Here is a 26,989-nt window from a genome sequence, read left to right on the forward strand (position 1 = left end):
TGAGTTGTCATTTTATAACCATCAAGTCTGCAGTGTCTGGATGATCTGGAGGTTTGCCCCAGAATCAATCTATACTTTATCATAAATTAATCAGTGACATGTTAACCAGTAATTAAGCCAACTTACAACTCATAAAACTTTTATAAAGCATTCCTAAAAAGTGATAGCAACCTTTTTTATCCCAAAATAAACATGACATTTCTTTGATGAGGGTTTGTGTAATGAACCAGTGCAGAAGTGAAGTTTGTTTGCAAACAATTGATAAACAGCAGAGAACATAACTGTGATTACAATGCCCCCTCTATGGATTTTTGATATCCAGATATTCTGTACTGTTACCCGTTCATGCCTCACCTGCCCACTAGGTACCCTCAGTACATTTCTCTCCTCTGTTGATCACCTGATATTTCTTGCCATCTCCCTCCTGCCTGCACAGCTACTGCTCATCGACTCTGAAGCTCCAAACCGTAGAGGTGTCATGAATCCCACAAACTAGTTACTTTCATCTGTTTTTTTGTTCTCACGCCATGTCACTAAGTCTCCTGTCATTTCAGATTCTGCCACTCGCTCTTGCTATGCTATCACCTCATTCCCTTCACCTGGTTTTTCCCTTCCCATCTCTTTGCCTGCAGCTCATTCCCTCATTAGTCCTTCAGCATAAATACCAGTCCACTTCCCTTTGTTCTCCACCAGATTGTCTTGTGTGTTTCACCAAGCTTTCCAGCATTCTTTTGTTCCTGTTTTTTCCTGACCTGCCTGTTTTGACCCTGCTTGTCTGCTTTCTGGACCTTGAATTCCCTGCCTGCCCCTTGTCAGATTTGTTTGCCTTAGTGACTGATCTCCCAGCTTTGAGCTTGCCTGTTGACTAAGTAAACTAAACTGAACTCTCTTTGCAACAGGTTCTCTCCTAGACCTGTCTCTGGCACTCCCAGTGACTTCCCAGAGCCTATGCAGCTTGGCCAAACCTGTCTTTCCATAGAAGAATGACAACGCCACCCGCAGGAGAACAAATGCCTGTACTGCAGCTAGGAGGGCCATTTTGCCTTTTCGTGCCTGGTAAAAGACATGGCTCACCAGTCATCCAGAGGGCGCTGGTGAGCCAAACCATGCATGAACTTTGACATGCCCTCTGGACTTATGCTTCATGGTCAACTTTGCTGTTATGTAGAGACCCACATGGTCAGGGTCCTTATCGACTCTGCTGCCAACACCAACCTGTTGGACATAACTCTTGTCTCTCAGCTTGGGATTGGTCAGGAGACTCTGGTGAAGCCCATCCATGCCACTGCACTCAATGGCTGTCTCCTTTGCTGGGTCAACCATCAATCAACTGCTCTCCAAGTGGGCATGTCAGGTAACCACATTGAAATACTCACCTTTCACCTTATCCATGCACCACAACAGACTGTCATCTTGGGGTACCCCTGGCTTATGAGACATAACCCACACATAGATTAGGCTTCAGGAACTATTGTGGAGTAGAGTTCTCACTATAATGCGGTCTGTCTCAGACCTGCCCTGTTATCTGCTTCCAGTCTGCCGGTTCCCTCTGGGTTTCCAGATCTTTTTGGAGTTCCCAATGAGTATCTGGACCTCAAGGAGGTATTTAACAAGGCCAACAAGCTCTTCTTGGCTCTCTTTCTTGGCTCTTCTCCTCGTCTGCTCCTGAAACCAAGACCATGGAGAAGTGTATCAATGATTCCCTGGCAGCAGGGATCACTTTGAAATGAACAAAAACAGCTTGCACGCTGCAGTGCACCAGTATCCACTTTAATAATAATGTATTGCACCAAGGTGATGTTTTGAGCATTTCTAGTCTTCATCTGACTCAAGTGAAAAAGCACAACTCCATCTTAAATATATGCATGATGTAAGTCACATGACCCAAATTTCCAAGGATCATTCGCCCTTCTTCATCCCCTGCTGGAGCTACAACTACGGAGGACTCAAGCACATCACTGTCAAAAACAGGTACCCACTCCCACTGATCTCATCTGCTCTTGAACTGCTACAAAGAGCAGCACGTCTAGTTGTCTGCATGGGACCTTCCCCTCAGAGGGGAGTCAACCCTGCGGCTGTCCATCTCCGTCTGCTGTGATCCATGAGGATTCATCTTACCTACCATGTCTCCAAGGTCAAAGTGGTCAATGAGAGTCAGTTTGGGTTCAAATCTGTCAGTAACAGTGAACTTTACAACAGGGCAGTTTTTCAGATGCTCTTTGCCAGATTGCCATCTGGCTGTCAGCCATCTCTACCTATTTCCTCCTCTGACTATCTGTTGTTGATGAGTTGGTTTTGTTTTGTTTTGTTTTTGTTTTTTGTTTTTTTTGTTTGTTTTTTTGCCTGATCCCGCCTGCCTACCTGTGACTAACTGTAAGCCTGATTCTAACCAAGTAAACTTCCTTTTAACCCTTTCTGTTGTGTCAAGTGTGTTTATTCGGGTCCAATTATGTGTCCTGTCACCAAAAAAATCTTACTTAATATGTGTGAGCAAAACACTTAGGGTTTGGTCAGCTCATCTCTGTTAGGACCAAGATAACGGTCTGTGCAGTGAGCAACAGGTAGACACCACTGATACTCTGTGACCATTGATTGTGATACAATAGTCTATGTGTAAACCCCATTTGGATAAAATCTCTTAGTCATGTGAAAGATTTCAACACTGTGAAGCATTTCTATATTATATAAATTATAATTGGCAGCAAATATGGCTTTATTTTTTGTGGGGGGTTTTTTGTTTTTGTTTTTTTTTTTTTACATTTTTGTTATTTAGTACTCATCAACACCATAACTGTGGCTTTATTCAGAAGCTGGCTGGTATTCAGCAGCGGTTCCACATTGTCAAAACACAAAGATTTATTTGAATAAAAGTACAGACTTCTGCTAAAGAACAATCTTTAAACAGAATTTAAATGTTGCTTGAGGTGGAGCTGATTTTAACAACTTTACATACTGTTTGATTGTTAAATCTATAAAAATTTCATTTTCTACATTGATAGAAAGTAAGTTGCCATTAAACTACTGCCATTAAATGTTGGGGAGTAGAGGTAAAGCAGCATAAAATGGAAAAACAAAATTGTACTGAGATGCTGTATTTAATTAGCTATCATTTTAAAAATTTAGTAGCATAATCTACAGGTATTTTTGTAGATGAAAAGCTGGATATGTTTTTTCTCATTTCTGGCATGTTGCCATACTCTCAGTAGATTATGTCTCTCCTGCTGTGGTGTTGTCAGTATATTCTTAAAACGAGGCTGCGTGTTGTCATATCAGCATCCTGCACACAGAGCAACTACAGTGGTGCCATTTTTAGCTCATCTGGCTCAAATCTCAGTGCCAAGTCCCTTCCATTGTTGGATTATTTAATCACTGTCTCATTGATCAGGAATTTATGAGAAATCTGAACAAAGGCTGGGAGCAAAATACATTGTTTTAAAGACACTTGCGCTTATACAATCTCTGGTAAAGCCTCACTATTGTCTGGTACCTCAGAAAGAAAATCCAATGGCTCACGCCCAAACACTTAAACATTACATATTGTGCTTAATTTCTCTTTCCTATCGCTTTAGCATGGTGGCCTTTTGTTTTTCACATCATCTTACAGGCAAGATCATCTACCTGTGGCCCCTCGTTGGGTGTGGTGGGGGCTCAGGGAGGGGTCATCTTCAGCAGGATAGCCCCTTGTGTAAGCCAGATGTGGATGGCTGATAGCATCCCTGTGCCCCTGGACAGCTTTTATCTGCTGTTGCTGCTGCTGTTTATACGCTGCTGTCCGAGTCGGAGGGAGGGAGGGGGGGGAGAGGGTCACTGGTGTTCTGGCCCTTTGAACACTGTTCTGGAGTCAGTTTATACTGATCAGTATGTTAAATGACTCCTTAACGTGCCGATTGCTAATCAGTGGGTCACAGTGAGTTTTGACAAGGGGCACCTCAGGGTGGGTGGTTTCTACTGTTGTGCATGTGAGAACCCAGAAAGCTGTCTCAACATTATTTGGAAATACTCTCCACAGGTAAGACTTGATTTATTGATTTCTCAATTTATCCAATTAACTTCAATCCAAACAGCAGCAGAAATTATTTCCAATTTTCCTGCCATTATCATGAGTAACAGGTTTATGCAAAGTTAGTTTCTTTTTGTGTCACATCACATATTGATCTTTAAATTTGGTACAATATTAAAACACATCCATTAACATCCATTAAAGGTGATGACTATACATGAATATAAGCATAATATCAATAATCAATGTCTTCCTATGTACTTGATCACAACCCACAAAATTTAATGTTGAACATAATGCTTTTCAAGATCATTCATCATAAGCTGCTGATGTGTGTGTTTCCTCTGCCATATTTACAGTTTACAGTTTCATTATCTGTATGATACACACTTCAATGGAAAGGATATTAGGCTGTTGAATGTGTTGAACTGCAGATATGGCCAAATCTGATCAACGAGGTCAGGTCAAATTATGTAGTTGTCTAGAATACTTGTCTAAACTTGAGATACTTGTATTTTACTTAAGTATTTCCATATCATGCCACATCATACTTCTACTCCATTACATAAGGAAATATTGTGCTTTTTCCTCCACTGCATTTATTTGACAGCTTTAATTACTTTACAGGTTTAGATGTTACTACATCTAAACCTGTAACTACAACTACAGCAGTAAAATGCTACTTACACATGAATGCATAAGTAATAATAACCCAATAACATAAAATATAAGAGTATAACACTCACAGGGGGCATTTTTCTGCATTGAGGGCTCTACTTTTGCAGCTTTAAGTATAATTTGGTAAGAAAACTATGTACTTTTACTTGTAAACCTTGTGTTGCTACTGAATGCTTCTTTCACCACTGAACACAGGCAATCTTGTTGGAAGAAAAGGAATACTTCAAAATCAGTATTTATCAAAATACCAATAAACAGTTGAAGGGTATCATTTATTGAGCAACAACACTGACAATGACAGCTTACTGATATCTCCAAGATACAACTGCAGTATATACTTTTCTTTTTTTGTTAAATGTGTGTTAACTCAGCATGGACCACTGCTGAAACATCACTGAAATCTTGAAGATGTAAAGACCAAGTTGTAACACATGTTGTAGATTGTACAAACAGATATCTGCAGCATATGCAGAGAATATAGGTGCACCTGATTTGACTGTTATTAGCCTATTGAATAGGCGTTATCATCACACATCTGTCCCAAAGATATGGGCTAGTAGGGGCCTACTAAACCTACTAGTAGGTTCAGGAGGGCGTTCTCACCCATTTATTTCAGTGAGCCAATGTTGATGGAACCCAGTAGGCGCAGAAGGCCTGTTATCATGCATGTGCTGTCACATGACTGTCAAGTTTCCCTCTGTGAAAACAAAAAAAAGGCTGACATTCCTTTTATTCTCAGTGAAAAATGTAATATGCATTTTGATAACATTTCTAGCAAGAAATGTGCATTTTGTTCATAATCATTACATTTATTTAATTATGTTCATAATTCATTTTGTGAATGATGTTTAGTTTGTTACTTATTACGAAGATTTTTTACAGGTCTTCTATTGTTGCTATGGTGGTTGCTGTGGCCGCTGTTATTGCTGAAACCATGTAGTTTACATGTTTGAATCATTGTCTTTGCGTTGTGTAGTTATTGGAGCTGTTGTAGTATTTGTCTTATTTTATGTAACTGTTTGATGGTTTCAGCAATAGTAGCGTCCATAGCAACCACCGTAGCAACAATAGAAAGACCTGAAAAAATCTTCATAATAACTGACAAACTAAACATCGTATACATTCACTGAATAAGATTATGAAAATAAAATGCACATTTCTCGCTAGAAATGTTATCAAAATTAATTTTATTGCTGAAACTATCTTAAAATATGGCATTTTCCACTGAGAGTTAAAGGAATGTCAGCCATCATTTTTTTGTTTTTTTGTATTTTGTTTTCACAGAAGGAAATTTGAAAGTCATGTGACAGCACATGCCTGATAACAGGCCTTCTACTGGGCTCCACAAACACTGCCTAACTGAAATGAATGGGTGATAACAGCCTCCTGAACCTACTAGTAAGTTAGAAGGCCCCTACTAACCCATATTTTTGGGACAGATGTGTAATTATAAAGCCTACTCAATAGGCTGATAACAGTTAAATTGTTGATAAATTCTGTCAGTCAATTGTTGTGTCATTTGTTATCAGACGAATGAAAGACTGCGTGTGGGATTGTGTACAGTACATGTATGCATTTGTGCAGCCATGCATGTGTCAGTACCTGCATGCAATATATCTTTGTGTGTGATTTTTTTCAGATAAAATCTCTGACAGTGGCAACATACAATACAGTGTGTAGGTTACTGTAATAACACTTGGATGTGTAGAGTTAAAGCAGTGTGTTTCACCGTGATACCAAAACTAGGAAAAAAGACTCAGCTATGACTTCATCTTCCTGTTGACGGTCATCAAAGTTGAATGACAAGCTGCTATGTGTTTCAGGTAATTGCCTTTTCTGCTGACTTATCAACAGGAGGCAAAGAAAATAGGGATAAAATGGCATCTAACCTGCTCAGGACTGTAAGTGAAAACACACAGTCACACAAACACACACACACACTGAATTAAGGACATTAGACTAAGGAGAGAGATCTTTTTATGATTTTGATATTTAACAGGGAATTACACAGATTTTACACATAAAGGTTAGTTTATAGTACTATGCAGCCTGTGACAGTGACAGTTTTATAATGTCTTTGGTGGCTCTAGGGCAGAGGTGAAAATTTGAGCACATTACTGAAGTGACTTTATATGAGTTGCCATTATTATCTCAGGGTGATAAGTTTTGTTTGTATGTAAATATTGTGCTGTTAATAAAGAATATTAGGAAGTTGCATTCTGTGTAAGGTAGGGTCCAGCGTTTTTGGAGTTTGACCAACTCTACGGACCAGTAGTCAGGATATCTCCTGACTGTTGCCTTTTCTGCTTCGATTTTGATAATGATTCATCAAATATAACTTCATTAGAGTGCTATACCACAATACAGGAATAACACTTCAATGTATAGAACAACTACAGTAAATGTCACCAAAGAGATTTAAAAAGAGGATTAATATGATTAAATGTGATTTCATTTGTTTGTTTCTCTCTAACAGAACACAAATGAACAGGAGGGCTCCACTTATGTCCCTTTCAGAGGGTAAGTCACTTCAGATGCTTTTTTTGCCTCTATTAATCATTGCAATCTTTAGGTGAATAATAAAACTGGCTTCCTCTTTTCTTGTCATGTCACAGGCCTCAGTTCCAGGCTATGGACAGATATAAGATTTTGACCATCTTAAAAGCAGAGAGAGAAGAACAGATAAAAGGCGACTTTCTCCAAAGTTTCCCTCTCTATCCCGGTGGTGTTGAAGGTGAGCAGGCAGGCGCGGCAGTGTAATCCAAGCCTTTGTTGTTCTGCAAACACAGACATTAAATGTGATAAGATGCGGGTTGGATAATGACACAGTGCGACTGGTTTTCTGCACATACCAAGTCACTGTATTTACTATCAATATTATGGGTGAGACAGGAACACATTGCTCTGTTGGATGTGCCTGTCAGGGAGATGGTGAATTAAAGTGTGCATGTACACGTGTGTGTGCGTGTGTGTGTGTGTGTGTGTGCATGTGTTAGTCCCACCCATTATCAAGCAGCATGCACCCACACATACAGCCAGCTTTAAAGAGGTGGTGTTTATAAAGTCACGCTTTTTTGCTGCTCTGGGGTCAGTCACTTGTCACTGCTGTCAGCCGGGCGAGTGCCTGCAGGAGGTAAGTGTCACCTTTTCTGCTTCAGTTATGAATGGCATTTGTCCAGTTACAAGTAAAGTTGTGACTTTGTAGCATGAATAATTATTGGAAACTGCACACATAACATTATCGTCTTATGGTCAATGCAATTATGTCTAAATTACAAAGCTTTGTTACAGTTTTCCAGAAAGTAAGACCCAGCAGATCATTGAAGCTTTCAGCTTTCATGCCTTGATAATATGGGGTAACTGTGGAGGACATTTAACATTCATTGCAAAATGTATAGCACTATGTCTATAGAGGTTCTCAGCAATCCAAGTCATGGGGTGACACACAAGTCAGTAGAACCGATTGAGCCGGAGGCAAAATGTCTTTAAGACTCCACAGTTTGATTTACTGTAAATATTACCGGTGTGTAGCTCAAATACACTGCTGCAACTTCAAAAGAGTCAAAAGAACTTGTGACAAAAATTGACTGAATTTGCAGAAGAATATGTGTATATGACATCTTCTCTTCCCACATGCATATTGAAGATGACGAAAAATGTTCCTTTTTGTGCAAACTGGACACAGCTATAAATTAGTCTTTTTCTTTGCGTGTGTATGGGTGTGTTAGATGCATAGACATACAGTATTCATATGTAAAAACAAGCCGATCAAGTTACCAATATATTGTCATTTGCAGTTGATGACATTAGTTGATTATTAATGCAATTTGAGACACTTGACACATAGAAATCTGCAAAGATATATCTGTAGACACATGCACTAGTCTGTGAGCACTGCAGCTACACCTACTCATATGTACTCAGTGCTTCACATTTGTACACGCACGCACATACTCATGCACACACACACACACACACACACACACACACACACAAATACTGTGGGCAGCAGCTCATCAGTCTAATCTGAATCTTCCACGCCTTTGCTCAGCTGTGTTTTGGAAATAAATCATTCTGTTGTCACAGACAACTTCAGTCCAGTCCTTCGGTCCAATCTGAGTGAAAATGGACACTGGAGATATCTTACATAAGACTGACATAATCCCATCAACTTCAACCTAAATTCACACTTCCCATACAGTTTATGTCTTAATTGCATAGAAAAGAGAAATCATTCATTCAGTTCATCATTTACCACTATTCAGCAAAGCCTTGAACAAACAAAATTAAGATAAACCTTAATTTTTGGATTGCTAAAATCCACCCAAACACAAAAATGACATACGTTATATGTCAAATCTTATTCAAACTTTGAAAAATGTGTGTAGGTGAACTAAAAGACACCATGGGCAATACAGTCTCAGTTAAAATGATTTGCTGTGTGGAAAATGTGTTGAAAATTTGTTTTTTTAATTGAGCCCATTGTGTCTGTTCCAGCTGCCTGGAACATCAACACCAACGCCAACCCCAGTGCAGAGTGTCAGGTAAGGGGCACACACACGCATACACACACACACACACACACACACACACACACACACACACACACACACACACACACACACACTCGCACACACACTGTATCCCCACTCCAGACACACGACATGTATTGACAGTCCAAACATGTCCAGGGAAAGCCATCAGTCATATCCACACCGGAAACTAGCAGTGATCCAGAGCCTGGAGCCTGCTGGTTGTTCAGGCAGGACAACCTCTATGTTTACCTTATAGACACAAAGTGTCACCTGGACCTCACCTTTCCACATTAGCCTGATCCACATCCACAGTGGTACTGCCAAGAAGTGATAGAGTTGACAGTAGCTTCACGTGATACTCCAGGTAGCTGTAGTGGAAAACAACACCCAAAATATCATCAGTGTTTTTGTTATCTAGTGAAGCATGAACGTCGTTTTATCTGATCCTGCTCTGAACAACAGATATGTCTCTCAGAGACCATGCAAGGTTTGTGACTCATATCTGAATGCAGCAAGCTCAAGAACATCCAGTATGTAGGAAATCACTAACAAAAAGAAGGGTGATTTTTTTTTTAAAGCATTTTCTAGTATTACCTGCAAGTTACACTTGACAAGAGATTAAACCTAATACCTAAAAGTAGTGATGGTTAATGTTAAGAATCTGCCAAAACCAAGTCTTTGGGTTGCACATTGAATCTGAATATGTTTGACAGATTTTCTTTAATGGTTTCTATAGCATTTTGTATGTCATTGTGGAGATTCAGCCTCTCTTCATCCCCAGCCTGATAGATACTTAAGTTCATGAGAAGTTTTCATCGAACAGTTTGGATTTGTTTGGAGCAGTTTAGATTTATGGCTAATCTGCAAAATACTGATGAAAAAGTTACAAAACAGATGGGCTGCTGCTACATAAGAGGGGGGATAGTTTGACTTAAAGTACTAAGCTACTTAACCAAAACCTTATAACTCAAATTTACATAATATATAAGATATTTAAATCAAGAATTTCAATTTGTTTTGATGATGGAGTGACAGGGGCCTTTTATTCTCTGAATCAGGTTAGAGAGAGAATATTCACACCTTCAGTGACAGAGTGACACACACTAACAATCAGGATGTGGCCAATGAAACCACATGCGTGCTCTACAGTACATCCTCTCAGTGGTGCAAGTGGGAGGTGCAAGTTTTATTCATTCAACTTCCCTGTCCAGATTTTCCCTCTCTGTCTCATAGACACAAGCATGGTTGTGCCTGTGTCCCACGTTCATGTCCACATCAGCCAGTCTTTACGTGGGTTCCCTGCGCTCCTCTGTGCCCGCAGGTGTACGTGGAGCTTAACGAGATAATGAAGGACGAGAAGGAGCAGTCCTACTGGCAGGAGACGGGCCGATGGGCGGGCTACGAGGAGAGCTATGACCCGCAGGCTGGGGTGTGGGGGTCCTCGCACATCTCCTACCTCACCTTCAAGAGCCTCATCCAGCTCCGACGCACCATGAACACAGGTCAGTGAGGAAAATGAATATGAATATGTCATCAGTGATGACTCATTTTCATGTATAATGTGGTTCAAATCACAACCTTTTCCTCCATTTTTTTAGAATCTGATTGCCATATTTCTTCCCGTCTGTAATAGATAGGCTAATCATGTTTTTTTCTGCCACTATGTTTCACAGATCCAATCCATCTAAATCCAGCAACTTCTGTCTCCCTCATCTCTCATTTTATCCAAACCTCCCCATAGCTATGACTGCTCTCCCCTTTATGATCATCACTGAATGTCCCTCTCCAACATGTTTTTTTGCCAAGGTGTGACGATCTTCGACTGCGAGGAGCAGACCCTGGCCAGCATCGCTGAGAAGATGGTCAACGAGATGGTTAACAAGAAGCAGATCAGGCCTGGAGACCAGGAGGGCGTGCTGAAATCTCTGCTCCAAAACCGCAGGTATCCTCCACAACATCACCCAACAGTGACTCAAACATAAATGACCTACATTTAGGCATTTAGCTGATGCCGTTATCCAGAGCTGTAAGTGAGAAGAGGACGTTTCAGTATATTGCACAAGGAACACATAGCTATTGTGGGGGGCCAAACCTGTAATTATGAGACATTGTGCCTGACCTCCAAAACACCTTGTCTGCTTAAGTCTTTATTAAAAGTGACCAATGAACTGTATTTACCTTGCACTAGTAAAGATAGGATCAGGACAGGTCACTTTGTAAAAAAGGAATGAATCTGTTACTGTTTTGTCAAAAGTTTGTGTGATAATCTGACAAACCAAATGAAAACTTGTGATAATTTGAATCAAAGATCACAAGGCATTCTAGTTCCCCAAGTCCATTTGGCCAACTTAAAGATGTTTTCTTTTTTTGTGCAGAGCTATAGCTAGAGGTTTAGAAAAACCAAGTTCCAACTTGCTTCAGCACAATCCCACTTTAGAAATTTTAGACTAGCCACAAAAAATCTTGAATATGTTCTGTGTAGACCTACTGAAACCTTCACCCTTATTATGATTTATTTTAGTTTTTTGCCTGACATCAGTCAAATTTGAAGATATTTACACCAAAATATATCAAGGTACACTTTTAAAAAACCAAACATGTAATATTCACATTAGTGTAAACTCCTTTTAATGTCATATAACCACCAAAATTTTCAGAAATATTACCATGATCTCAGTGTCCTCAATAGTATCTACAGCCCTGCTTTTCTGCACTAAAAGTTTTCTTGTCTTTCTTCATTTCTTCATTATTTGTCCCCTTTCTCTTACTTACCCCGCAACTTTCTTAAATTATTTGCCTCTTGCAAAGAGACACTTCAACTAAGAATCGTCTTTTATTTACCTCCATCATAAACTGTAGGGTTTTTTTAAAAGATTGAAATAGCAATCAAAATATTTCAAGCAGGACTCATCATTATTTGGCTAAAAATTATAATTCAGAAGTCGATATTTTGTTGATGTTTGCATGCACACACTCCGTTTGTCTGTACAGTGGACTACCTGTGAATAGTTTGTTTGTCTGTCATCGCAGCCAATGACACATGCCATTTTCTCCCTCTAGCCGATCAGCTGATCCGGAGAGCCAAGCCCTGACTGATGGGGTGGACCTGCAGAGGTTTTCAGTCAGGGAAAGGGTGAGTTCTTCCACTGATGAAATCATCCACATGACTGTATCATTGCTGATAAGGATAATCTCTTATTGTGACAACAGTGAGATGATGGTGAACTTAAAGGTGAAAGTGACATCTGGCATCAGAGCACTTGGAAAGTGATTCAGGGGATTAAAGGATTAAGAGATTTCTGTTTCTGGAATTCTCTTTAGATGCAAATATTCAGCTTTTTTTGTTGTGATGACCCTCACCCTGGTTTTCCTGGATTAATTGATTTTTTAAATGTCAGGATAATATTTTGTATGCTGCAGGCTGTTATTGCAAAAATAATGTACATGTAAGTATTTGCACACAACTGTGATGCTCCAAGAAAGAGGCACTTCAAAGAAATTCACAGATTTGATGTTGCATTCAAATGAAATATCAAAACCTACTGAATATCTACAGTTATTTTCAGATGGCAAAAAATATTTTTTTTCAAAAAATTTTCAAAAAATCATTTTTTTTTTCTTTTAAATTCGTTAATGAATGTTTCTGTTTTCCTTTAGAGGGAGGAATCAGACCGCGTTGAGGCCTCCATGGTGCTAGTAGGTAAGCTACTGTTTGCAATACTTTCATTCTGGATCTGGGGTAAGTGTGTTTTGTGTGCATGAGTGTTTGGATCCACATTTTCTTTTATTTGTGTGTTTGTGTATATAATATTTCTGTCTCTTCTGAATCAGGAGCCTTGGACTTCCTGGAAAATCCCACGGTTGTGTTTGTGCGTCTGAAGGAAGCAGTGGTGCTCGACTCTGCCTTGGAGGCCCCGGTGCCTGTACGCTTTGTCTTTGTTCTGATTGGCCCCGGCAAGACTGACATGGACTACCACGAGACTGGCCGTGCAATGGCAGCCTTAATGGCAGATAAAGTGAGTTACTGTAGCTGACACTTGTGAGCACTGATGCTTTAACAGAGGACATGATTTCCCAAAGACACTTTTGAAGAGGTTGAGCTCATGAAGCTGTGGTTGCACGGCAGTCTAAAATAAAAAGTGATATTATTGTTTTGCATTTTCACATTCTAGCATTATAGTCAAGTCATTCGAGTTCATGTTGAGTCTCAAGCCCCCAGCACTGGAGTCGATTAGTCATTTGCTCTGTGAAATGTTAAAAAATTGTGAAAAATGCAATTTACCATTACTTAGAACCCACATTGATGTCTTCGATTTGCTTGTTTTGTCCAACCAACAGTCCAGAATCTTAAGATATTCAATTTACTGTTAATTTTCTGTTGATCAACTAATCGTTGCAGCTCTACTGATTTGTATTTGAAGACCATCAAATCTCTCATTTTCTTCCTCCGCCCTTCACATGTTTTCAGCAATAATTTCCATTCTTGTCACCAATAGAATCTAAGTGAATATTTTGTGGTGGAGACATTTTCATTTGACAGTTTACTGGCAGTCTTACTCCTGTAGCAATGCATGTTTGCAGTAGTTACACCTTCCTATCGGTGTAAGATAAAGTGTCATGGTACATGAAAGTGTCAGCAAACCAATAATCACATATAAATTCATCATTATTAAAGTCTGTGTTAAATAACAAGTGATTAAAATTAAGAGATGAGTCACAAATAAGTCCACTCTCTCCATCTCTACCCACCAGGTGTTCAATCAGGCAGCATTAAAGGCAAAAAGTGCCCGCGAGCTGACAGATGCTGTGTCCGACTTCATGGACTGCAGCATCGTCATCCCACCCACAGAGATCCAGAGCGAAGCAATGCTCAGCTCCATCATCAGCTTTCAGAAGAAGTTACTGCAGGACCGGCTCCAGTCCTCTGATCCCACACTCCGCCTAGAAGGGAAGCCTCGCAGAGGTGAGACGTAATCTACCACCATACGCTCATAACTACAGTATCAGTTGAAATTCTTCACGGTCAACTTCAATTTAACAAAAAATTTCTTGAGAATTTTCAGATGTAGTATATTCATCTAAGGTTGAAATTGTTTTCCCCCAGTTTCCATTTCTACCGGGCCTCCACCTGACGACCCCCTGGCCCGCACAGGTCGACCATTTGGTGGGATGATTCGAGACATAAAGAGGCGCTTCCAGCACTACAAGAGCGACATCACAGATGCTCTCAATGCCCAGGTCCTTGCTGCTGTCATCTTCATCTACTTTGCCGCCCTTTCTCCTGCCATCACCTTTGGAGGACTGCTTGGTATGTGTGTGTGTATTTGAATGACATGTGGTATTTCTGTTTTATGCAATAGATTCCAATAATCATGTCTTTGTTGCTTCAGCTGATAAGGTGGATAATATGATGGGAGTTCCAGAGCTCCTCATCTCCACCAGCATCCAGGGGATCATCTTCTGCCTCATTGCTGCTCAGCCTGTCCTGGTCATTGGTTTCTCTGGTCCTCTGTTAGTGTTTGAGGAAGCCTTCTTTGCTGTGAGTTATAACAATGAATCATATCCACATCGAAGTGATCTGTAGAGCTTTCCATAATAGTTGCTGATCCATATGATTCAGCCCATTCCACTAATTTTTTAAAAACTTCTTCTTTAACTTACTGGCTGCCATTTTATACCAAAATTTGACGGAGGTCATGGCCAGACATGAACTGTGCTCATCGTAGGTTTCATTGGCAATCCCCCTTTCAGTTCTGCAAGTCCCAGGGCATTGAGTATATTGTTGGGAGAGTGTGGGTCGGAGTGTGGCTGGTCATCATTGTGGTGATCATCGTGGCCTGTGAGGGCAGCTTCCTGGTGCGCTTCATCTCCCGCTTCACCCAGGAGATCTTTTCCATCCTCATCTCCATCATCTTCATCTATGAAACCTTTTCCAAGCTGGGGAGGGTAAACCATCTTCACCCATTTCACACATGCCTGAATTTCATCTGTCTGACTGAAATCTGTTGTTTTTTTTAACATCTGCCATTGTAATGCAGTTTATCAGAAAATAATGACTCCTCATCTACAATCTCCTGACTTCACACCTCTCCAGATCTTCAAGGCCCATCCACTGATTCTGAATTATGACCATCTGAATTCAACTTTGGAAAATCCCTGGCACTCAAAAGTGGAGGAGACATTAATCTATGACAATGCTACTGGCAACACGACTCTCATTGTCAAGACTATTAATCCTCCTTACCCCAACACTGCCCTGCTCTCCATGTGCCTCATGCTCGGCTGTTTCTTTATTGCCTACTTCCTGCGGCAGTTCAAGAATGGCACCTTTCTTCCTGGAAAGGTGAGTTGGCTATAATTGTGTAATTAGGCGATCCCCAGTTTGTTTCAGAGGAAATATTTTGCTAACAATTTAATCAACTGTTGGATTAAATGTAAACTCTTACAGATCAGGCGCCTGATTGGTGACTTTGGAGTGCCCATTGCCATTTTCCTCATGATTGTCGTGGACTACAACGTTAATGACACCTATACTCAGGTTGGTCAATGCTCCTTAGTTTTAAAGGATAGGTTCACAATTTTTCAAGTCTGAGTTAAAACAATAGTCATATGAACACTGAAACAGATTTGAAAGTGAAGGTCAGTATGAACAGGATAAATGATTAGAGCAAGAAAAACCTGTTTCAGTGTTTATTTGGACACCTGACTATTGTTTTAGGACAGACTTGAAAAAATTGCGAACCCATCCTTTAATGCCTTGTTTCTGTGCTGAATACATGAACAATAACTCTGTTACTTTTTTTCCTACAGAAACTAGTGGTTCCAAAAGGTCTGATGGTGTCCAACCCTGCCAAAAGAGGCTGGCTTATTAACCCCTTTGGAGAGAGCAAGGCTTTCCCCGTGTGGATGATGTTTGCATGCTGTGTCCCGGCCCTACTCGTCTTCATCCTCATCTTCCTGGAGTCTCAAATCACAACGTGAGTTGTTATATCTCAACAGCAAAACCACTCAATGGATTATATATCGAGTCTGAGTACAAAGGCTAATCTGAATTCTTTGATTTCTCACCAGCCTCATTGTGAGTAAACCCGAGAGGAAAATGGTCAAAGGCTCAGGGTTCCACTATGATTTACTTGTGTTAGTGGGCATGGGAGGAATCGGTGCAATATTCGGTGTGCCATGGCTCAGTGCTGCCACAGTGCGGTCTGTCACTCATGCAAACGCCCTCACTGTCATGAGCAAAGGGCCCAAACCTGTGATCGAGAAGGTGATGGAGCAGAGGATCAGTGGCGTTCTGGTGGCACTGTTGGTTGGTAGGTGTTGTCCAATCACCCAACATATCTAGACTTCTACACATATCTCAAGTCTAGTTTTAGTTTACTTGGCTGTTCTATCATTTGTTGTGTTGAGCTGATTACAGACTAAGAATTAGACTTTCATCAATCTTCTTTAAAACAATCCTTCATCCGAGTATCTGTTTGTGTCAAGGTCTGTCTATCCTGATGGAGCCGATCCTCAAGATGATTCCCATGTCGGCCTTGTTTGGGATCTTCCTCTACATGGGGGTTACGTCACTGAATGGCATCCAGCTGTGGGACCGTGTGCTGCTTCTGCTCATTCCTAAGAAGTACCACCCTGATGAGCCATACGCCACAAGAGTAAGAGTCCCCTGATGACATGGTAGCTAATATGAAGAGAATGGTGCAAGGACTTAAGGTTTTGATTCTCAGCAAGGCTGAGTCTCATTACATCTGTTCATGTTTTGTCATGACATTTCATATCAGTTCATTTTATCCAATTTGACACTTTGTCATTTAATGTCATGTAATCATGTTATATCCAATAATTATGTTTACTTTACTGTTGCTACGTCACTTTAGGTGCTAAGAGCAATGTGCTTCAAAAACAAACAAACAGAAATGTGTGCAGATGCATCAGTTTAACATTACATTTTGACCACAGGTGAGCACAGGAAGAATGCACTTGTTCACGGCCATCCAGATAGTGTGCCTTGCAGCTCTATGGATTGTGAAGTCTAGTCCAGTGTCCCTTGCACTTCCCTTCGTACTCATCCTCACCATCCCCCTACGCATGTTTATGACTGGGCGCCTCTTCACTGAGCTGGAAATGAAATGTGTAAGTGGCTCTTCATTTCAACAAATACAATATGGAAATTCAGACAAAGCTAGCCGAGCCTGAAGTGTGATGTGGAATGTGAGTGTGTGTGGATGTGAAGTGCTCATTCCTTTGTGTCTGTTGTGTTTTAGTTGGATGCTGACGATGCCAAGGTGACATTCGAGGAGGAGCCAGGGCAGGATGTATACTTTGAATCTCAGATGCCATTGTAAATGGCATCTGAAGGGCAGCACGGTGGCAGCACTGTTGCCTCACAGCAAGAAGGTCCCAGGTTTGAACCACCGGCCGTCCCAGGTCCTTTCTGTGTGGAGTTTGCACGTTCTCCCCGTGTATGCGTGGGTGTCCGCCAGGTGCTTCAGTTTCCTCCCACCATCAAAAACATGTATGTTAGGGTTAATACTCTTGTTAGTGCCCCTGACCAAAGAACTGGAGTTGGGCACTACACTGCAGCTGCCCACTGCTCCTAGTGTGTGTGTGTGTGTGTATAAGAAGGGTCAAATGCAGAAGATCAATTTTATTTTAATGTATGTGAGTATTGAGAAATGACAATAAAGAAATCTTAATCTTAATCTTAGATGTCTTCAGTGACAGCTACAACTATATTTAATATTAACGAAGGATCTTTTTTATTTATATGTGGCTCAAATGAATGTTTCATCATCTACCTATGAGCACAAAAAACATATGAGTGTTTTATACATATATATATATGGAGAGAGAGAGATTTGTAGATATATATAGATATTTCACTTTACTGTTGCAATGGATAATAATATCTGTCTTGGTCAAACATTTCAGAACACAACTGTCACTCAGGTAAAGTCTTTGCATTATGTTTTATATTATTTTGTCTCACACACTACTGAAGCTGGAAGTATTCACTGATATTGACATAACACTGATATGTTTTTACAAAAAAGAACGAAAGAAAAAAATGCAGGTTTAGAAGAGGCACTCATGCTTGAAAATGACAATGCATTTAAAATAAGCAAATCTTCAGTCATGCAAACACAACAATGGACACATTACTGTTGTATACTGTTGTATAACAGCCAAAATGTTTTGTTTTTCCAAGCAACTATGCATTGAATGTAATGTTGTAACATGTTCCACTGAAATTATTGTTGGATTCACTTGCTTAAAGTAAAGTCCAAACTCTGAATTAAGAAAGACATGATTTAGAAGGCAATGATGCACACAAAGTGTAGATATTTCAGCAAATAGGATCAAACTGGTAACACTGAAGTGCAAAAGAACAACACCACTGTGTGGCATTACAGAAAAATAGAAAATTTTGAATTTCTTTGTGTCGTTTTGTGTGTAATGTTGCTGCGTTCCTTTCATCTCTCCATAAATAATAAAAAACTACCTCCAAAAACAACCCTCCACAAAATTGCAATCCCTGCACGTATACACACACAGTCGTCTCAGGTTTTTCTATCTTTTGGTGATCAGAGTCATAATTTCACATGTCAATATATCAATACTATGATAGAAGAGATTACTGTTTATTCCATCACAATAATCTCTCATATTAGCAAAAAAAATAGTTTTGTAACTGGTAAACTTTTGGTAGGGATGCAGGATTGATAAAATGCTCTCCCTACCTGATTTCTTATTTCTTTAAAGGATTTTGATGATGAATAACTTTTAACTGTGCAGTTTTTTCCTAGTAACTGTGTACACATAAGCAGCCTGAGAAAATCACATTTCATGCAAAACTACAATGCAAAGTGTTTTACATAACACAGTAATTCAAAACAGAATAGAATTGAATTGTATTATCCTACTACAGCAGGAAATGTGTCTTTGTCTCACCATAAAAAACAACACAATAAAAAACGATAAAACAATGAAGATATCTACATAAGGTCAAACATCAGCAGTACAGCAATATACTGTGTGTGCAACAGTTACACAGTTATACAGTTTAATGGGATCCCACAACATTGGGATATTCTAGTGCTTTTGGTGATAACTGTGAATGAACACACAGGATTATTGCATAGCATTAGTGGTCATTCATTTTGTTATTAAAGGATGGGTTCACAATTTCTGTCTTAAAACAATAACTGGGTGCCCAAATGAAAGTTGAAAGAGGTTTTTCTTGCCATAATCATTCCTCCTGTTTATACTGGCCATTAGAAGGTCCCTTCATAATGCATTTACAATGTAAGTGATGTGGGCCAAAATCCACAGTCCTCTTCCTGTCCAAAAATGTATTGAAACAGTCTTTTTAGTGCCAAAGTCCCTCTATTTGTTACTATACTTCCACCGCAGCTCAACAGGGAAACACAAAGAGGGAATTTGATGCTAAAAAGACTGTGAATGTGGCAGATATCCACTTGATGTGACTAACTCTGACTGCTGAAGCCTCATATAAGCTTCAGATAAACTTTTAAATGCATTTTTGCACAAAATGACCATCAGGACACGTTGTGGATTTTGAAGGAGGATCTTTTAATAGCCAGTATGAACAGGAGGAATGATTACAGCGAGGAAAACCTCTTTCAGTGTTCATATGGGCACCTGACTGCTGTTTTAAGACAGACTTGAAAAATTGTGAACCTATCTTTTAACACGTTTGATTTCCCTGCTATGACATGTCAAAATAATATCTTCCGTGAAAAAGACCTATTCAATGATTTTTGTGACGACATACTCCTGCACAGTAGGTGGCACCGTGCTCCGTTATATCGCTGGATGTTTGGAACCAGCTTTACGCACACAGAAGAAGAATGCTCATTGGCTGCATGGTGTGACGCTACTCTTTACTCGTACTTGATTGGTTGCTGTCTCAGAAAGGATTCGCCCATTCGATATGGAGGGGTTCGTACATGTTGTCGGCTGAATAAACACAAGACATGTGTTTCTCTGCTGTTTTATGGGTGTTTTGGTTCTGCCAACGAAGATAACGGTAACAACAAGTTAGTAGTAGATATATCGTTCGGTTATAAATCTCGGTGTTATCGTTCATTTCGTGAAACTAAGCTAAGCTAAGTTTGCTTGGTTAGCTGGAGTGACTGGATTGACTCAACTGCACAGGCTGCATCCAGCTAACACACTAAAGACTTCTGCAGGAAACTTTTGTTTTTGGAAAAACCAGTGAAGCTGAAATGGAGACTGAAGAATCGGGTTTGTACAGTTAAATAAAGCGTGCATTATTCGTTTTTGGCCATTTAACAGTAAATTCTTTACTGAAATGCACCAATGATGAAGTATTTCTTTCTTTTTCTGTTCCTGTCATTGCTATAGGGTGGACCAAAGCAAACCTCCAAAAGCTTCTGGCTGCAATGAAAACCAACCTCTCACAAAATGACAGAATGAGAACATTTTACCAAGGAATGAAGAGTCTAGACTGGGATAAAGTGGCTTTCCCCCCTTTCTCACCTGAAGCATGTCAAGAAAAGTGGAAGGACATGTTGCGGAAGGTGGGTCATACTTGAATTATACATTTTCAATTGACAAAAACAATCTCACCACTCTTAGCTGGGACTTTCAGCCAAATCACAACAGATGCAAGGTTCAAAATTCAGTGTCAGCTCCAGTTTCCAAGGTCAAGAATGAACTTTCATTTGAAATATAAATGGTCACTTTTAAAGATTCAGTACTTTTCTCTTCAAACATACACAGTTCTGTGCAAAAGTAAAGTCAGGTTGCTTTCAAAAATAATGCCATGAATAGTTTTTATTTATCAATTAACTTCAAATTAATTCAGTGAATAGAAGAAACCTAAATAAAATAAATATTTAGTGTGACCACACTTTGCTTTTAAAACTGCACTAGTCCTCCTTGGCACAGTTTTTTAAGGTACTTGGCAGGTCGGTTGTTCCAAACATCTCGGAGAACTTGTCACAGTTCTTCTGTGGATTTAATCATCTCACTTTCTTCTGTCTCTTCATATAATCCTAGACTGACTCCATGATGTTGAGATTAGGCCTCTGTGGGGGCCAAACCATCTGTTGCAGGACTCCTTGTTCTTCTTGTTGCTGAAAATAGTCCTTTAGGACACTGGCTGTATGTTTGGGGTCACTGCTATGCTGCAGAATAAATTTGGGACTGATCAGAAACCTTTCTGATGTTATTGCATCATGGATAAGAATCTAAACATCTAAAGTGCCTAAAACCTTTGCACAGTGCTGTATACCTGTTTTGAGTTTCTGGTATCACTACAGTATTTTAACCCTTTTCATTAGTAATATGTCTTATACTGCCATGTTATTACTTGATACCAAATTTGAGGGACACAGCCAAAGGGAATTCTGTTATTTTCAGTTGGGAGTTTGTAATTTTGTGAATATATGTATTATTACTTGTTGGTACCTGCGTATGGGTGTCACTGTTAGAATGGCAGCTATAGTCAAAGGGGATTATGATATTAGGTAGGGATTTTTTTTCCAGTTGTTCCCCTCCATAGTGAGATCAAAACACATCTTAAACTGATTTTTTTTTTATCTTGCTCAAGGACACTCAAGCATTGCAGAAGCTTAAATCTTGATGCACTGCTCATAATGTCACCATGATGTTCATTTTTAACACTTTTTCCTGTCCTGCTATCATCAGGATGCCCTGGTTCAAATAGGGACATTTGTCAGGTTTTTCAAGTTAACAAGCTAATTGTAAAATATTTCCTTCAGTGGTGAAGGTATGCAACAAACTACAACTTAAAATTTCAAAATATTACATAAATACAGTCTTATAAATGTTGTTAGTTAGGTGTAATATTCTTGTCGTTCTTTTTCAGATGCGCAAGATTCGGACCCTCACAGAGCTCATTGTTGAAGCTGAAGATGTCATTTCCAATCCTACCCTGAACCAAAAGGTAATCACAGCAAGATGATGGCTTCATGTCATAAATGTGAAGTTGGGTGATGTAAGGCAGTATTTTAAATATCATCAAGGCCACTGTGGTAGTCCACAAATCTGCAAGACACTAATGAAATGATGTACAACCATTCATGTAGCTGGTCTGGTACATAGCGTGTTGATCATACATGTGATTATAAACACTCACCTGCACTATAAGGACATGGATACGACGTAAAGGACCATTGTGTAAGATTTATGAGGTTGCAGATTGCAACCAACTGAATTGATTCTGTGACTTTATAGTGATTAATCTTTCCTGCAGATCCACCCAGAACTCCCGAAAGCACCCACCCCAGCAAATGCCATTTTTTATGAGGAGAACATGGCCAAGTTTCATAAGAAGTACCCAAAGATGGACAACAGAGAGTTATTGAAGTTGATGATGAATAAGTACGTGGGGCTCCCAGATGAAGAGAAGGTATGGTCAGAGAGAGGCCACTGCGAGAACAGTGTTTCCTCCCATTCGGTTTTGCTTAAGGCCTCAAATTTTAAATGATGAATTACTGATTTTTTTTCTACTAATCACAGGCTAAATATGAAGAGAAATACCAGCGTGCAAAAAAAGAATACGAGAGAAGGATGGAGAAGTTCAGGTAGTACCATGTTATCCCATTACATTTGGACCAAAGGGCTGCCCATGTAAGTTCAGTGTCAAGCAAAGTCTTTGTCTTACAGGGAACAGTATCAAGAAGCTCCCCATTGTAAGAGAAAGACCAAGCGGAAGAGGAAGAAGGTTTCTAAAGACACCTCAGATGTAAGAAGGGGTCACCTGTGCCAGTCCTTGTTTTTACAGGACGTGTGGTACTGGTAAAATGTTTTGTTATTTTGTCTAGGGGATTTAATCACCAATCAGCCTCTCAACTGTACCAGCAACTAAAAGGACACAACATACACTGAATAATACCTTGATTGGCAACAAGAAATGGACACAGGCTTTACCTGACACAACAAACATGTTCCCGGCAGGGTTTCTCACACCTGTTGTGTGGTTGTCCCAGCTTGCTCGGGTCCCCTTCTCATCATGCCAACCATGCATGATGAGAGTTTGCCATTGGATTCAGTTCATAAAGGTTAAAGGGGATGTATCACTCACATTTACAGGTCTATATTTATATTCTGGGGCTCTAATGGAATATCTTTGCATGATTTACAATTTAAAAAAACTCCATATTTATCTTATACCGGCCCTATATGCAGCCCCTCAGTTCAGCCTCTGTCTGAAAACAGGCCGTTTTAGCTCCTGTCTCTTTAAGGCCCCCCTCCTGATGAGCCCACTCTGTTCTGCTGGACAATTTTGTTTGACGTTCAGGGAGCATTTTTACATATGTTCACCTCAAATTTTGGACCTTTGACCATCAAAATAGAAAATGACAGAGCAGGACTGTGACCATGACACACGTTTGCATGAGTAGCCGGGTTTATTCTTTTCCCTCAAATACCTGTTAATTTAATATTTGAATGTGATATCTGATTAAATGAAGCTCATGTGGTTCCACCATACATACCACTGCTTGCAGTTGAAATCTTAATTAATGATCTTCAAATTGTTGTGTGACCTCTTTTGACAAAGCAGGGTGAACAGTGTTCTGAGGACGCAGAAGAAAACAATACGAAGAAATCCAGAGATGGTCTACCTCCCAAACCTCCTCAGTATGCTGTACACACACACACACACACACTTACGGAGACAATGGACATCATGCACATTCACCAATCCTATTAAACTCAGAATTTACTCTCATTTCACATATGGTCCAGACCTGTCATACGGGTCGTGTACAGATAGAAAAGGTTTTGTCTGTGTGTTTGTGTTACAGCGATGGGTATAGTCTATTCTGCAAAGAGCAAGTGGGGAACATGGAGGGTGTCTCTGGACAAGCCTTTGTGACTGTGTGGGCCAAACGATGGCAAAAGTTGACCGACAAGCAGAAAAGCGAGTACAAAACACGCAGCCAAGAGGTATGAACACACACAAACAATTGCAGATAGAGAGTGCTACAAAAATCATATGCTGTACTAGAAGACTCTGAAATCAAAATTAACATGCCAGGTTACAGTAAAAAGTCATAAATCCCAATGACATAATTTGTTTATTTCTTTCAGTTGCAGAGAGAATACTCGGTCAAACTGAATCAGTATCTGTCGGTAAGTCATTTACACGGCCACAGTTTGATCATGGAGCAGATACTAACAGACTTTGTGTGATAATATGGTTTATGTTCCTCAGACTTTTGATGCAGATGAGCAGCAGAGGATCCTAGATGAGAATAATATCAAAAGACCTAAACCGTGCAAGGTGAGAAGTATTTTCAGGATTGTGATACTGTTAAAATGAATCATCACAAATTTAAACACACTTTAAGCACATAGATTGCTGCCCAACCGCTATAAGGTTATATCACACTGAACATTTACTACATTTTCCAAATACACTGAGGAGAAGACTTTTTGTTAATACTTGGTTGACTAACTTGGTAATAAATTTGGGGAACTTTAATCAATTGTTCATTGTTATGTCATTAGGTGTTTCTCTTTGCCACTATGCCTCTTACAAACACTAGCTTATACTCAGTGGGGAATGATTTTTGCAGTCAAAAAATGATGGTGGATTGATTTCCTCTTTTAAAAATAAATGTTTGTCAATGATATGCAGATCACTAAAAGACAAGTGAAGTCTGTAAAGACATTTCCTGGCGAGCCCAAGATGCCCTGTCGGTAAGACTAACAACATTCATGCCTTCAACTTAACCAGGATTCACTCCCCAGCTGAAGACAACGTGTGACTGTGAATTTCCCTTCACTCTCACAGATCTGGCAATGTAATTTTCTGCAAAAAGCAGATGGAACAAATAAAGGAGAAAGTCCCAAATGGAAGAAAGCGCTTCGTCAAGGTCCAGCAAATGTGGAAGGAACTCTCCACCAGGGAGAAGGAAGGCTACAAGGAGCAAGTCAATGACAACTTAAGAAAATACTCGAAGGAGCTGCAGAAGTGGTTTGAGGTATAAAGAAAACTCTCTTTCTAATGTTTTAAGTAAAGGCAAGTTTCTTTTAAACTTTCAATGGAAGATCCCTTTAAATGTGCCACCTTTTACATTCCTCAGACGTTGACGGCAGCAGAGCAGGAAGGCTATCGGATTTGTAACCCCAGTGTAAGAACTCATAAAAATACAATTATTTCTTTCTTTCTAAGTGTGTCTTTGATGTTTTATTTCTGATTGCTTTCTGAAATTCTAAATGTTCTTGACTTTGCAGAAATGTAAATACCTTGATGCCACCCGAACGGAAACTAACAACACAGAAGTAGTGTACATACCCTCAGTGAGTGTTGATTCAACACATTAAAGAATACACTCATCTCAACCACACATTCATGATGTGACCAGTGAAAAGCTCTATAAGTACAGATTAGATTTATGCTAATTAGCATGTAGTAAATAGTGCATTGTAAAGTCAGTAAACTCATACTTATGTGTAATGTATGTCCTGAAAGAATATTAGGACATAATTTATTTAACACAACCAGGGTTACAAAGCTCTAATTTTAAGTTTATTGTATCTCACACAGGATTCAGAAGATGAAGACATCGAGGACAGCAGCAGTGATGAAGAAGAAAGTGACGAGGTTAGAATACTAAAACACTTTTTTTTGTACACTTCATTTTGCATCTGTCTGTTGAGATTTTATGAAAACTATTTGTTGATCCACAGGAGGAGGAGGAAGAAGAGGATGATGATGATGACGTCTTAATGTTTGACATCTATTAGATAGCAGCAGAAGCACCTTGCACACATACATATACACGCTGAGTTCAGAGCTGGATTCTGGATTTGAGAAGACGGACAAGCGCTCCAATGTCTTACTGTCTTATTGTCTTATTTTAATGACACTTTGTTTTGTGGCCACATTGGCTGGAAGGTTGCCTTCACTTGTCCTCCTACATGTACGCAGTGTGCCACACCAAAGGCTGGATTACTAAGTGTAAGTGCAGGAAAAAAACACTGTCAGGTATTTTAAGGGTTTAACACTTAAAAACTCTAAGAAGGTGAGCTTCAAAATAACTAAATAGTGAGAAGCTATTTGAGATTTAATCTAGAAGCCCTGTCTTAAAGGGTCCCTGTGTGAAAATCATGTTGTAAGAACTTTATTATTTCAGCAGATATTATGCTTACATGGTGCATATTCCTAAATGAATTTGTTCAAATTGCCACATTACCAACCTGAGTCTATTTAGTGGAAAACATGGAGGGTCCCAGCTGCTTGTTTTGGTCCCCAGGGGGCCCCTTCGCAGATCAATCCATCCAAAACATACTGCAATCAGCTTGTCTGTTCCTTTTGGATAAAGGATACAAGAAAAAAGAAAAGACCTTTACTCAACTGACTTTTCTACTTCTACACTGTGAAAGTATGATGGCCACATATTTATGTTGTTGAAACTTATTTTTAGATGTCAGGGTGTTTTTTTTTTTTTTTTAAAAACTTGCATTAGCCATTCACATAGCGTGATTTGTTACCATTGGTGTGATTGATTATTACGGAGATTTTTTTACATGACGTTGAAAAGTAATAGACTACTTTATCAAGGATTGATTTTTATTTGTTTAAACCCATGCATATTTTTGTTTGTTGTTTTCAGACTGGGATATGTTTCTAATAAACACTTTTTATACAATGATGTGATTCATTTTTGCGATTTTGTGATATCGTAAAATGAAGAAGACAAACTTGACCAGGTTTAAAAATAAATACGTTGGCTTACAGTTGCTTCAAATA

General features: G+C 39.6%; 2 protein-coding genes and 1 long non-coding RNA gene across 6 annotated transcripts; all 3 read left to right on the plus strand.

Moving 5' to 3' along the window:
• Positions 1 to 713: 713 nt before the first annotated feature.
• LOC122971538 lies at positions 714 to 2,416 on the plus strand. Its single transcript, XR_006399501.1, has 3 exons — positions 714 to 811; positions 900 to 1,354; positions 1,536 to 2,416. It is a non-coding gene; the product is annotated as an uncharacterized LOC122971538 (long non-coding RNA).
• A 5,359-nt stretch (positions 2,417 to 7,775) lies between these two features.
• slc4a1b (solute carrier family 4 member 1b (Diego blood group)) lies at positions 7,776 to 18,709 on the plus strand. Its single transcript, XM_044337731.1, has 18 exons — positions 7,776 to 7,811; positions 9,176 to 9,222; positions 10,535 to 10,715; positions 11,020 to 11,155; positions 12,274 to 12,346; positions 12,871 to 12,913; positions 13,045 to 13,229; positions 13,966 to 14,176; positions 14,318 to 14,521; positions 14,604 to 14,752; positions 14,965 to 15,159; positions 15,308 to 15,556; positions 15,662 to 15,751; positions 16,024 to 16,190; positions 16,285 to 16,526; positions 16,702 to 16,871; positions 17,176 to 17,349; positions 17,481 to 18,709. The coding sequence occupies exons 3-18, from the start codon at positions 10,559 to 10,561 to the stop codon at positions 17,559 to 17,561; spliced, it is 2,526 nt and encodes an 841-aa protein (XP_044193666.1). The 5' UTR covers positions 7,776 to 7,811; positions 9,176 to 9,222; positions 10,535 to 10,558; the 3' UTR covers positions 17,562 to 18,709.
• Positions 18,710 to 20,037: 1,328 nt separating this feature from the next.
• LOC122970861 (nucleolar transcription factor 1-like) lies at positions 20,038 to 26,970 on the plus strand. Of its 4 annotated transcripts, none has more exons than XM_044337193.1 (17): positions 20,177 to 20,266; positions 20,395 to 20,484; positions 20,605 to 20,780; positions 22,094 to 22,171; positions 22,481 to 22,636; positions 22,747 to 22,811; positions 22,894 to 22,972; positions 23,789 to 23,868; positions 24,036 to 24,177; positions 24,322 to 24,363; positions 24,446 to 24,514; positions 24,872 to 24,933; positions 25,028 to 25,217; positions 25,320 to 25,367; positions 25,471 to 25,536; positions 25,784 to 25,840; positions 25,927 to 26,961. In XM_044337193.1, the coding sequence occupies exons 2-17, from the start codon at positions 20,466 to 20,468 to the stop codon at positions 25,981 to 25,983; spliced, it is 1,386 nt and encodes a 461-aa protein (XP_044193128.1). In that variant the 5' UTR covers positions 20,177 to 20,266; positions 20,395 to 20,465; the 3' UTR covers positions 25,984 to 26,961. The 4 variants fall into 4 exon arrangements, with proteins under 4 accessions (XP_044193125.1, XP_044193126.1, XP_044193128.1 ...); XM_044337192.1 differs by having other exon boundaries at positions 20,178 to 20,266; positions 20,430 to 20,484; XM_044337190.1 differs by lacking the exon at positions 20,395 to 20,484 and having other exon boundaries at positions 20,038 to 20,266; positions 25,927 to 26,970.
• Positions 26,971 to 26,989: the final 19 nt, after the last annotated feature.

Source organism: Thunnus albacares, chromosome 20 (assembly GCF_914725855.1).
Source record: "Thunnus albacares chromosome 20, fThuAlb1.1, whole genome shotgun sequence".
NCBI lineage: Eukaryota > Metazoa > Chordata > Actinopteri > Scombriformes > Scombridae > Thunnus > Thunnus albacares.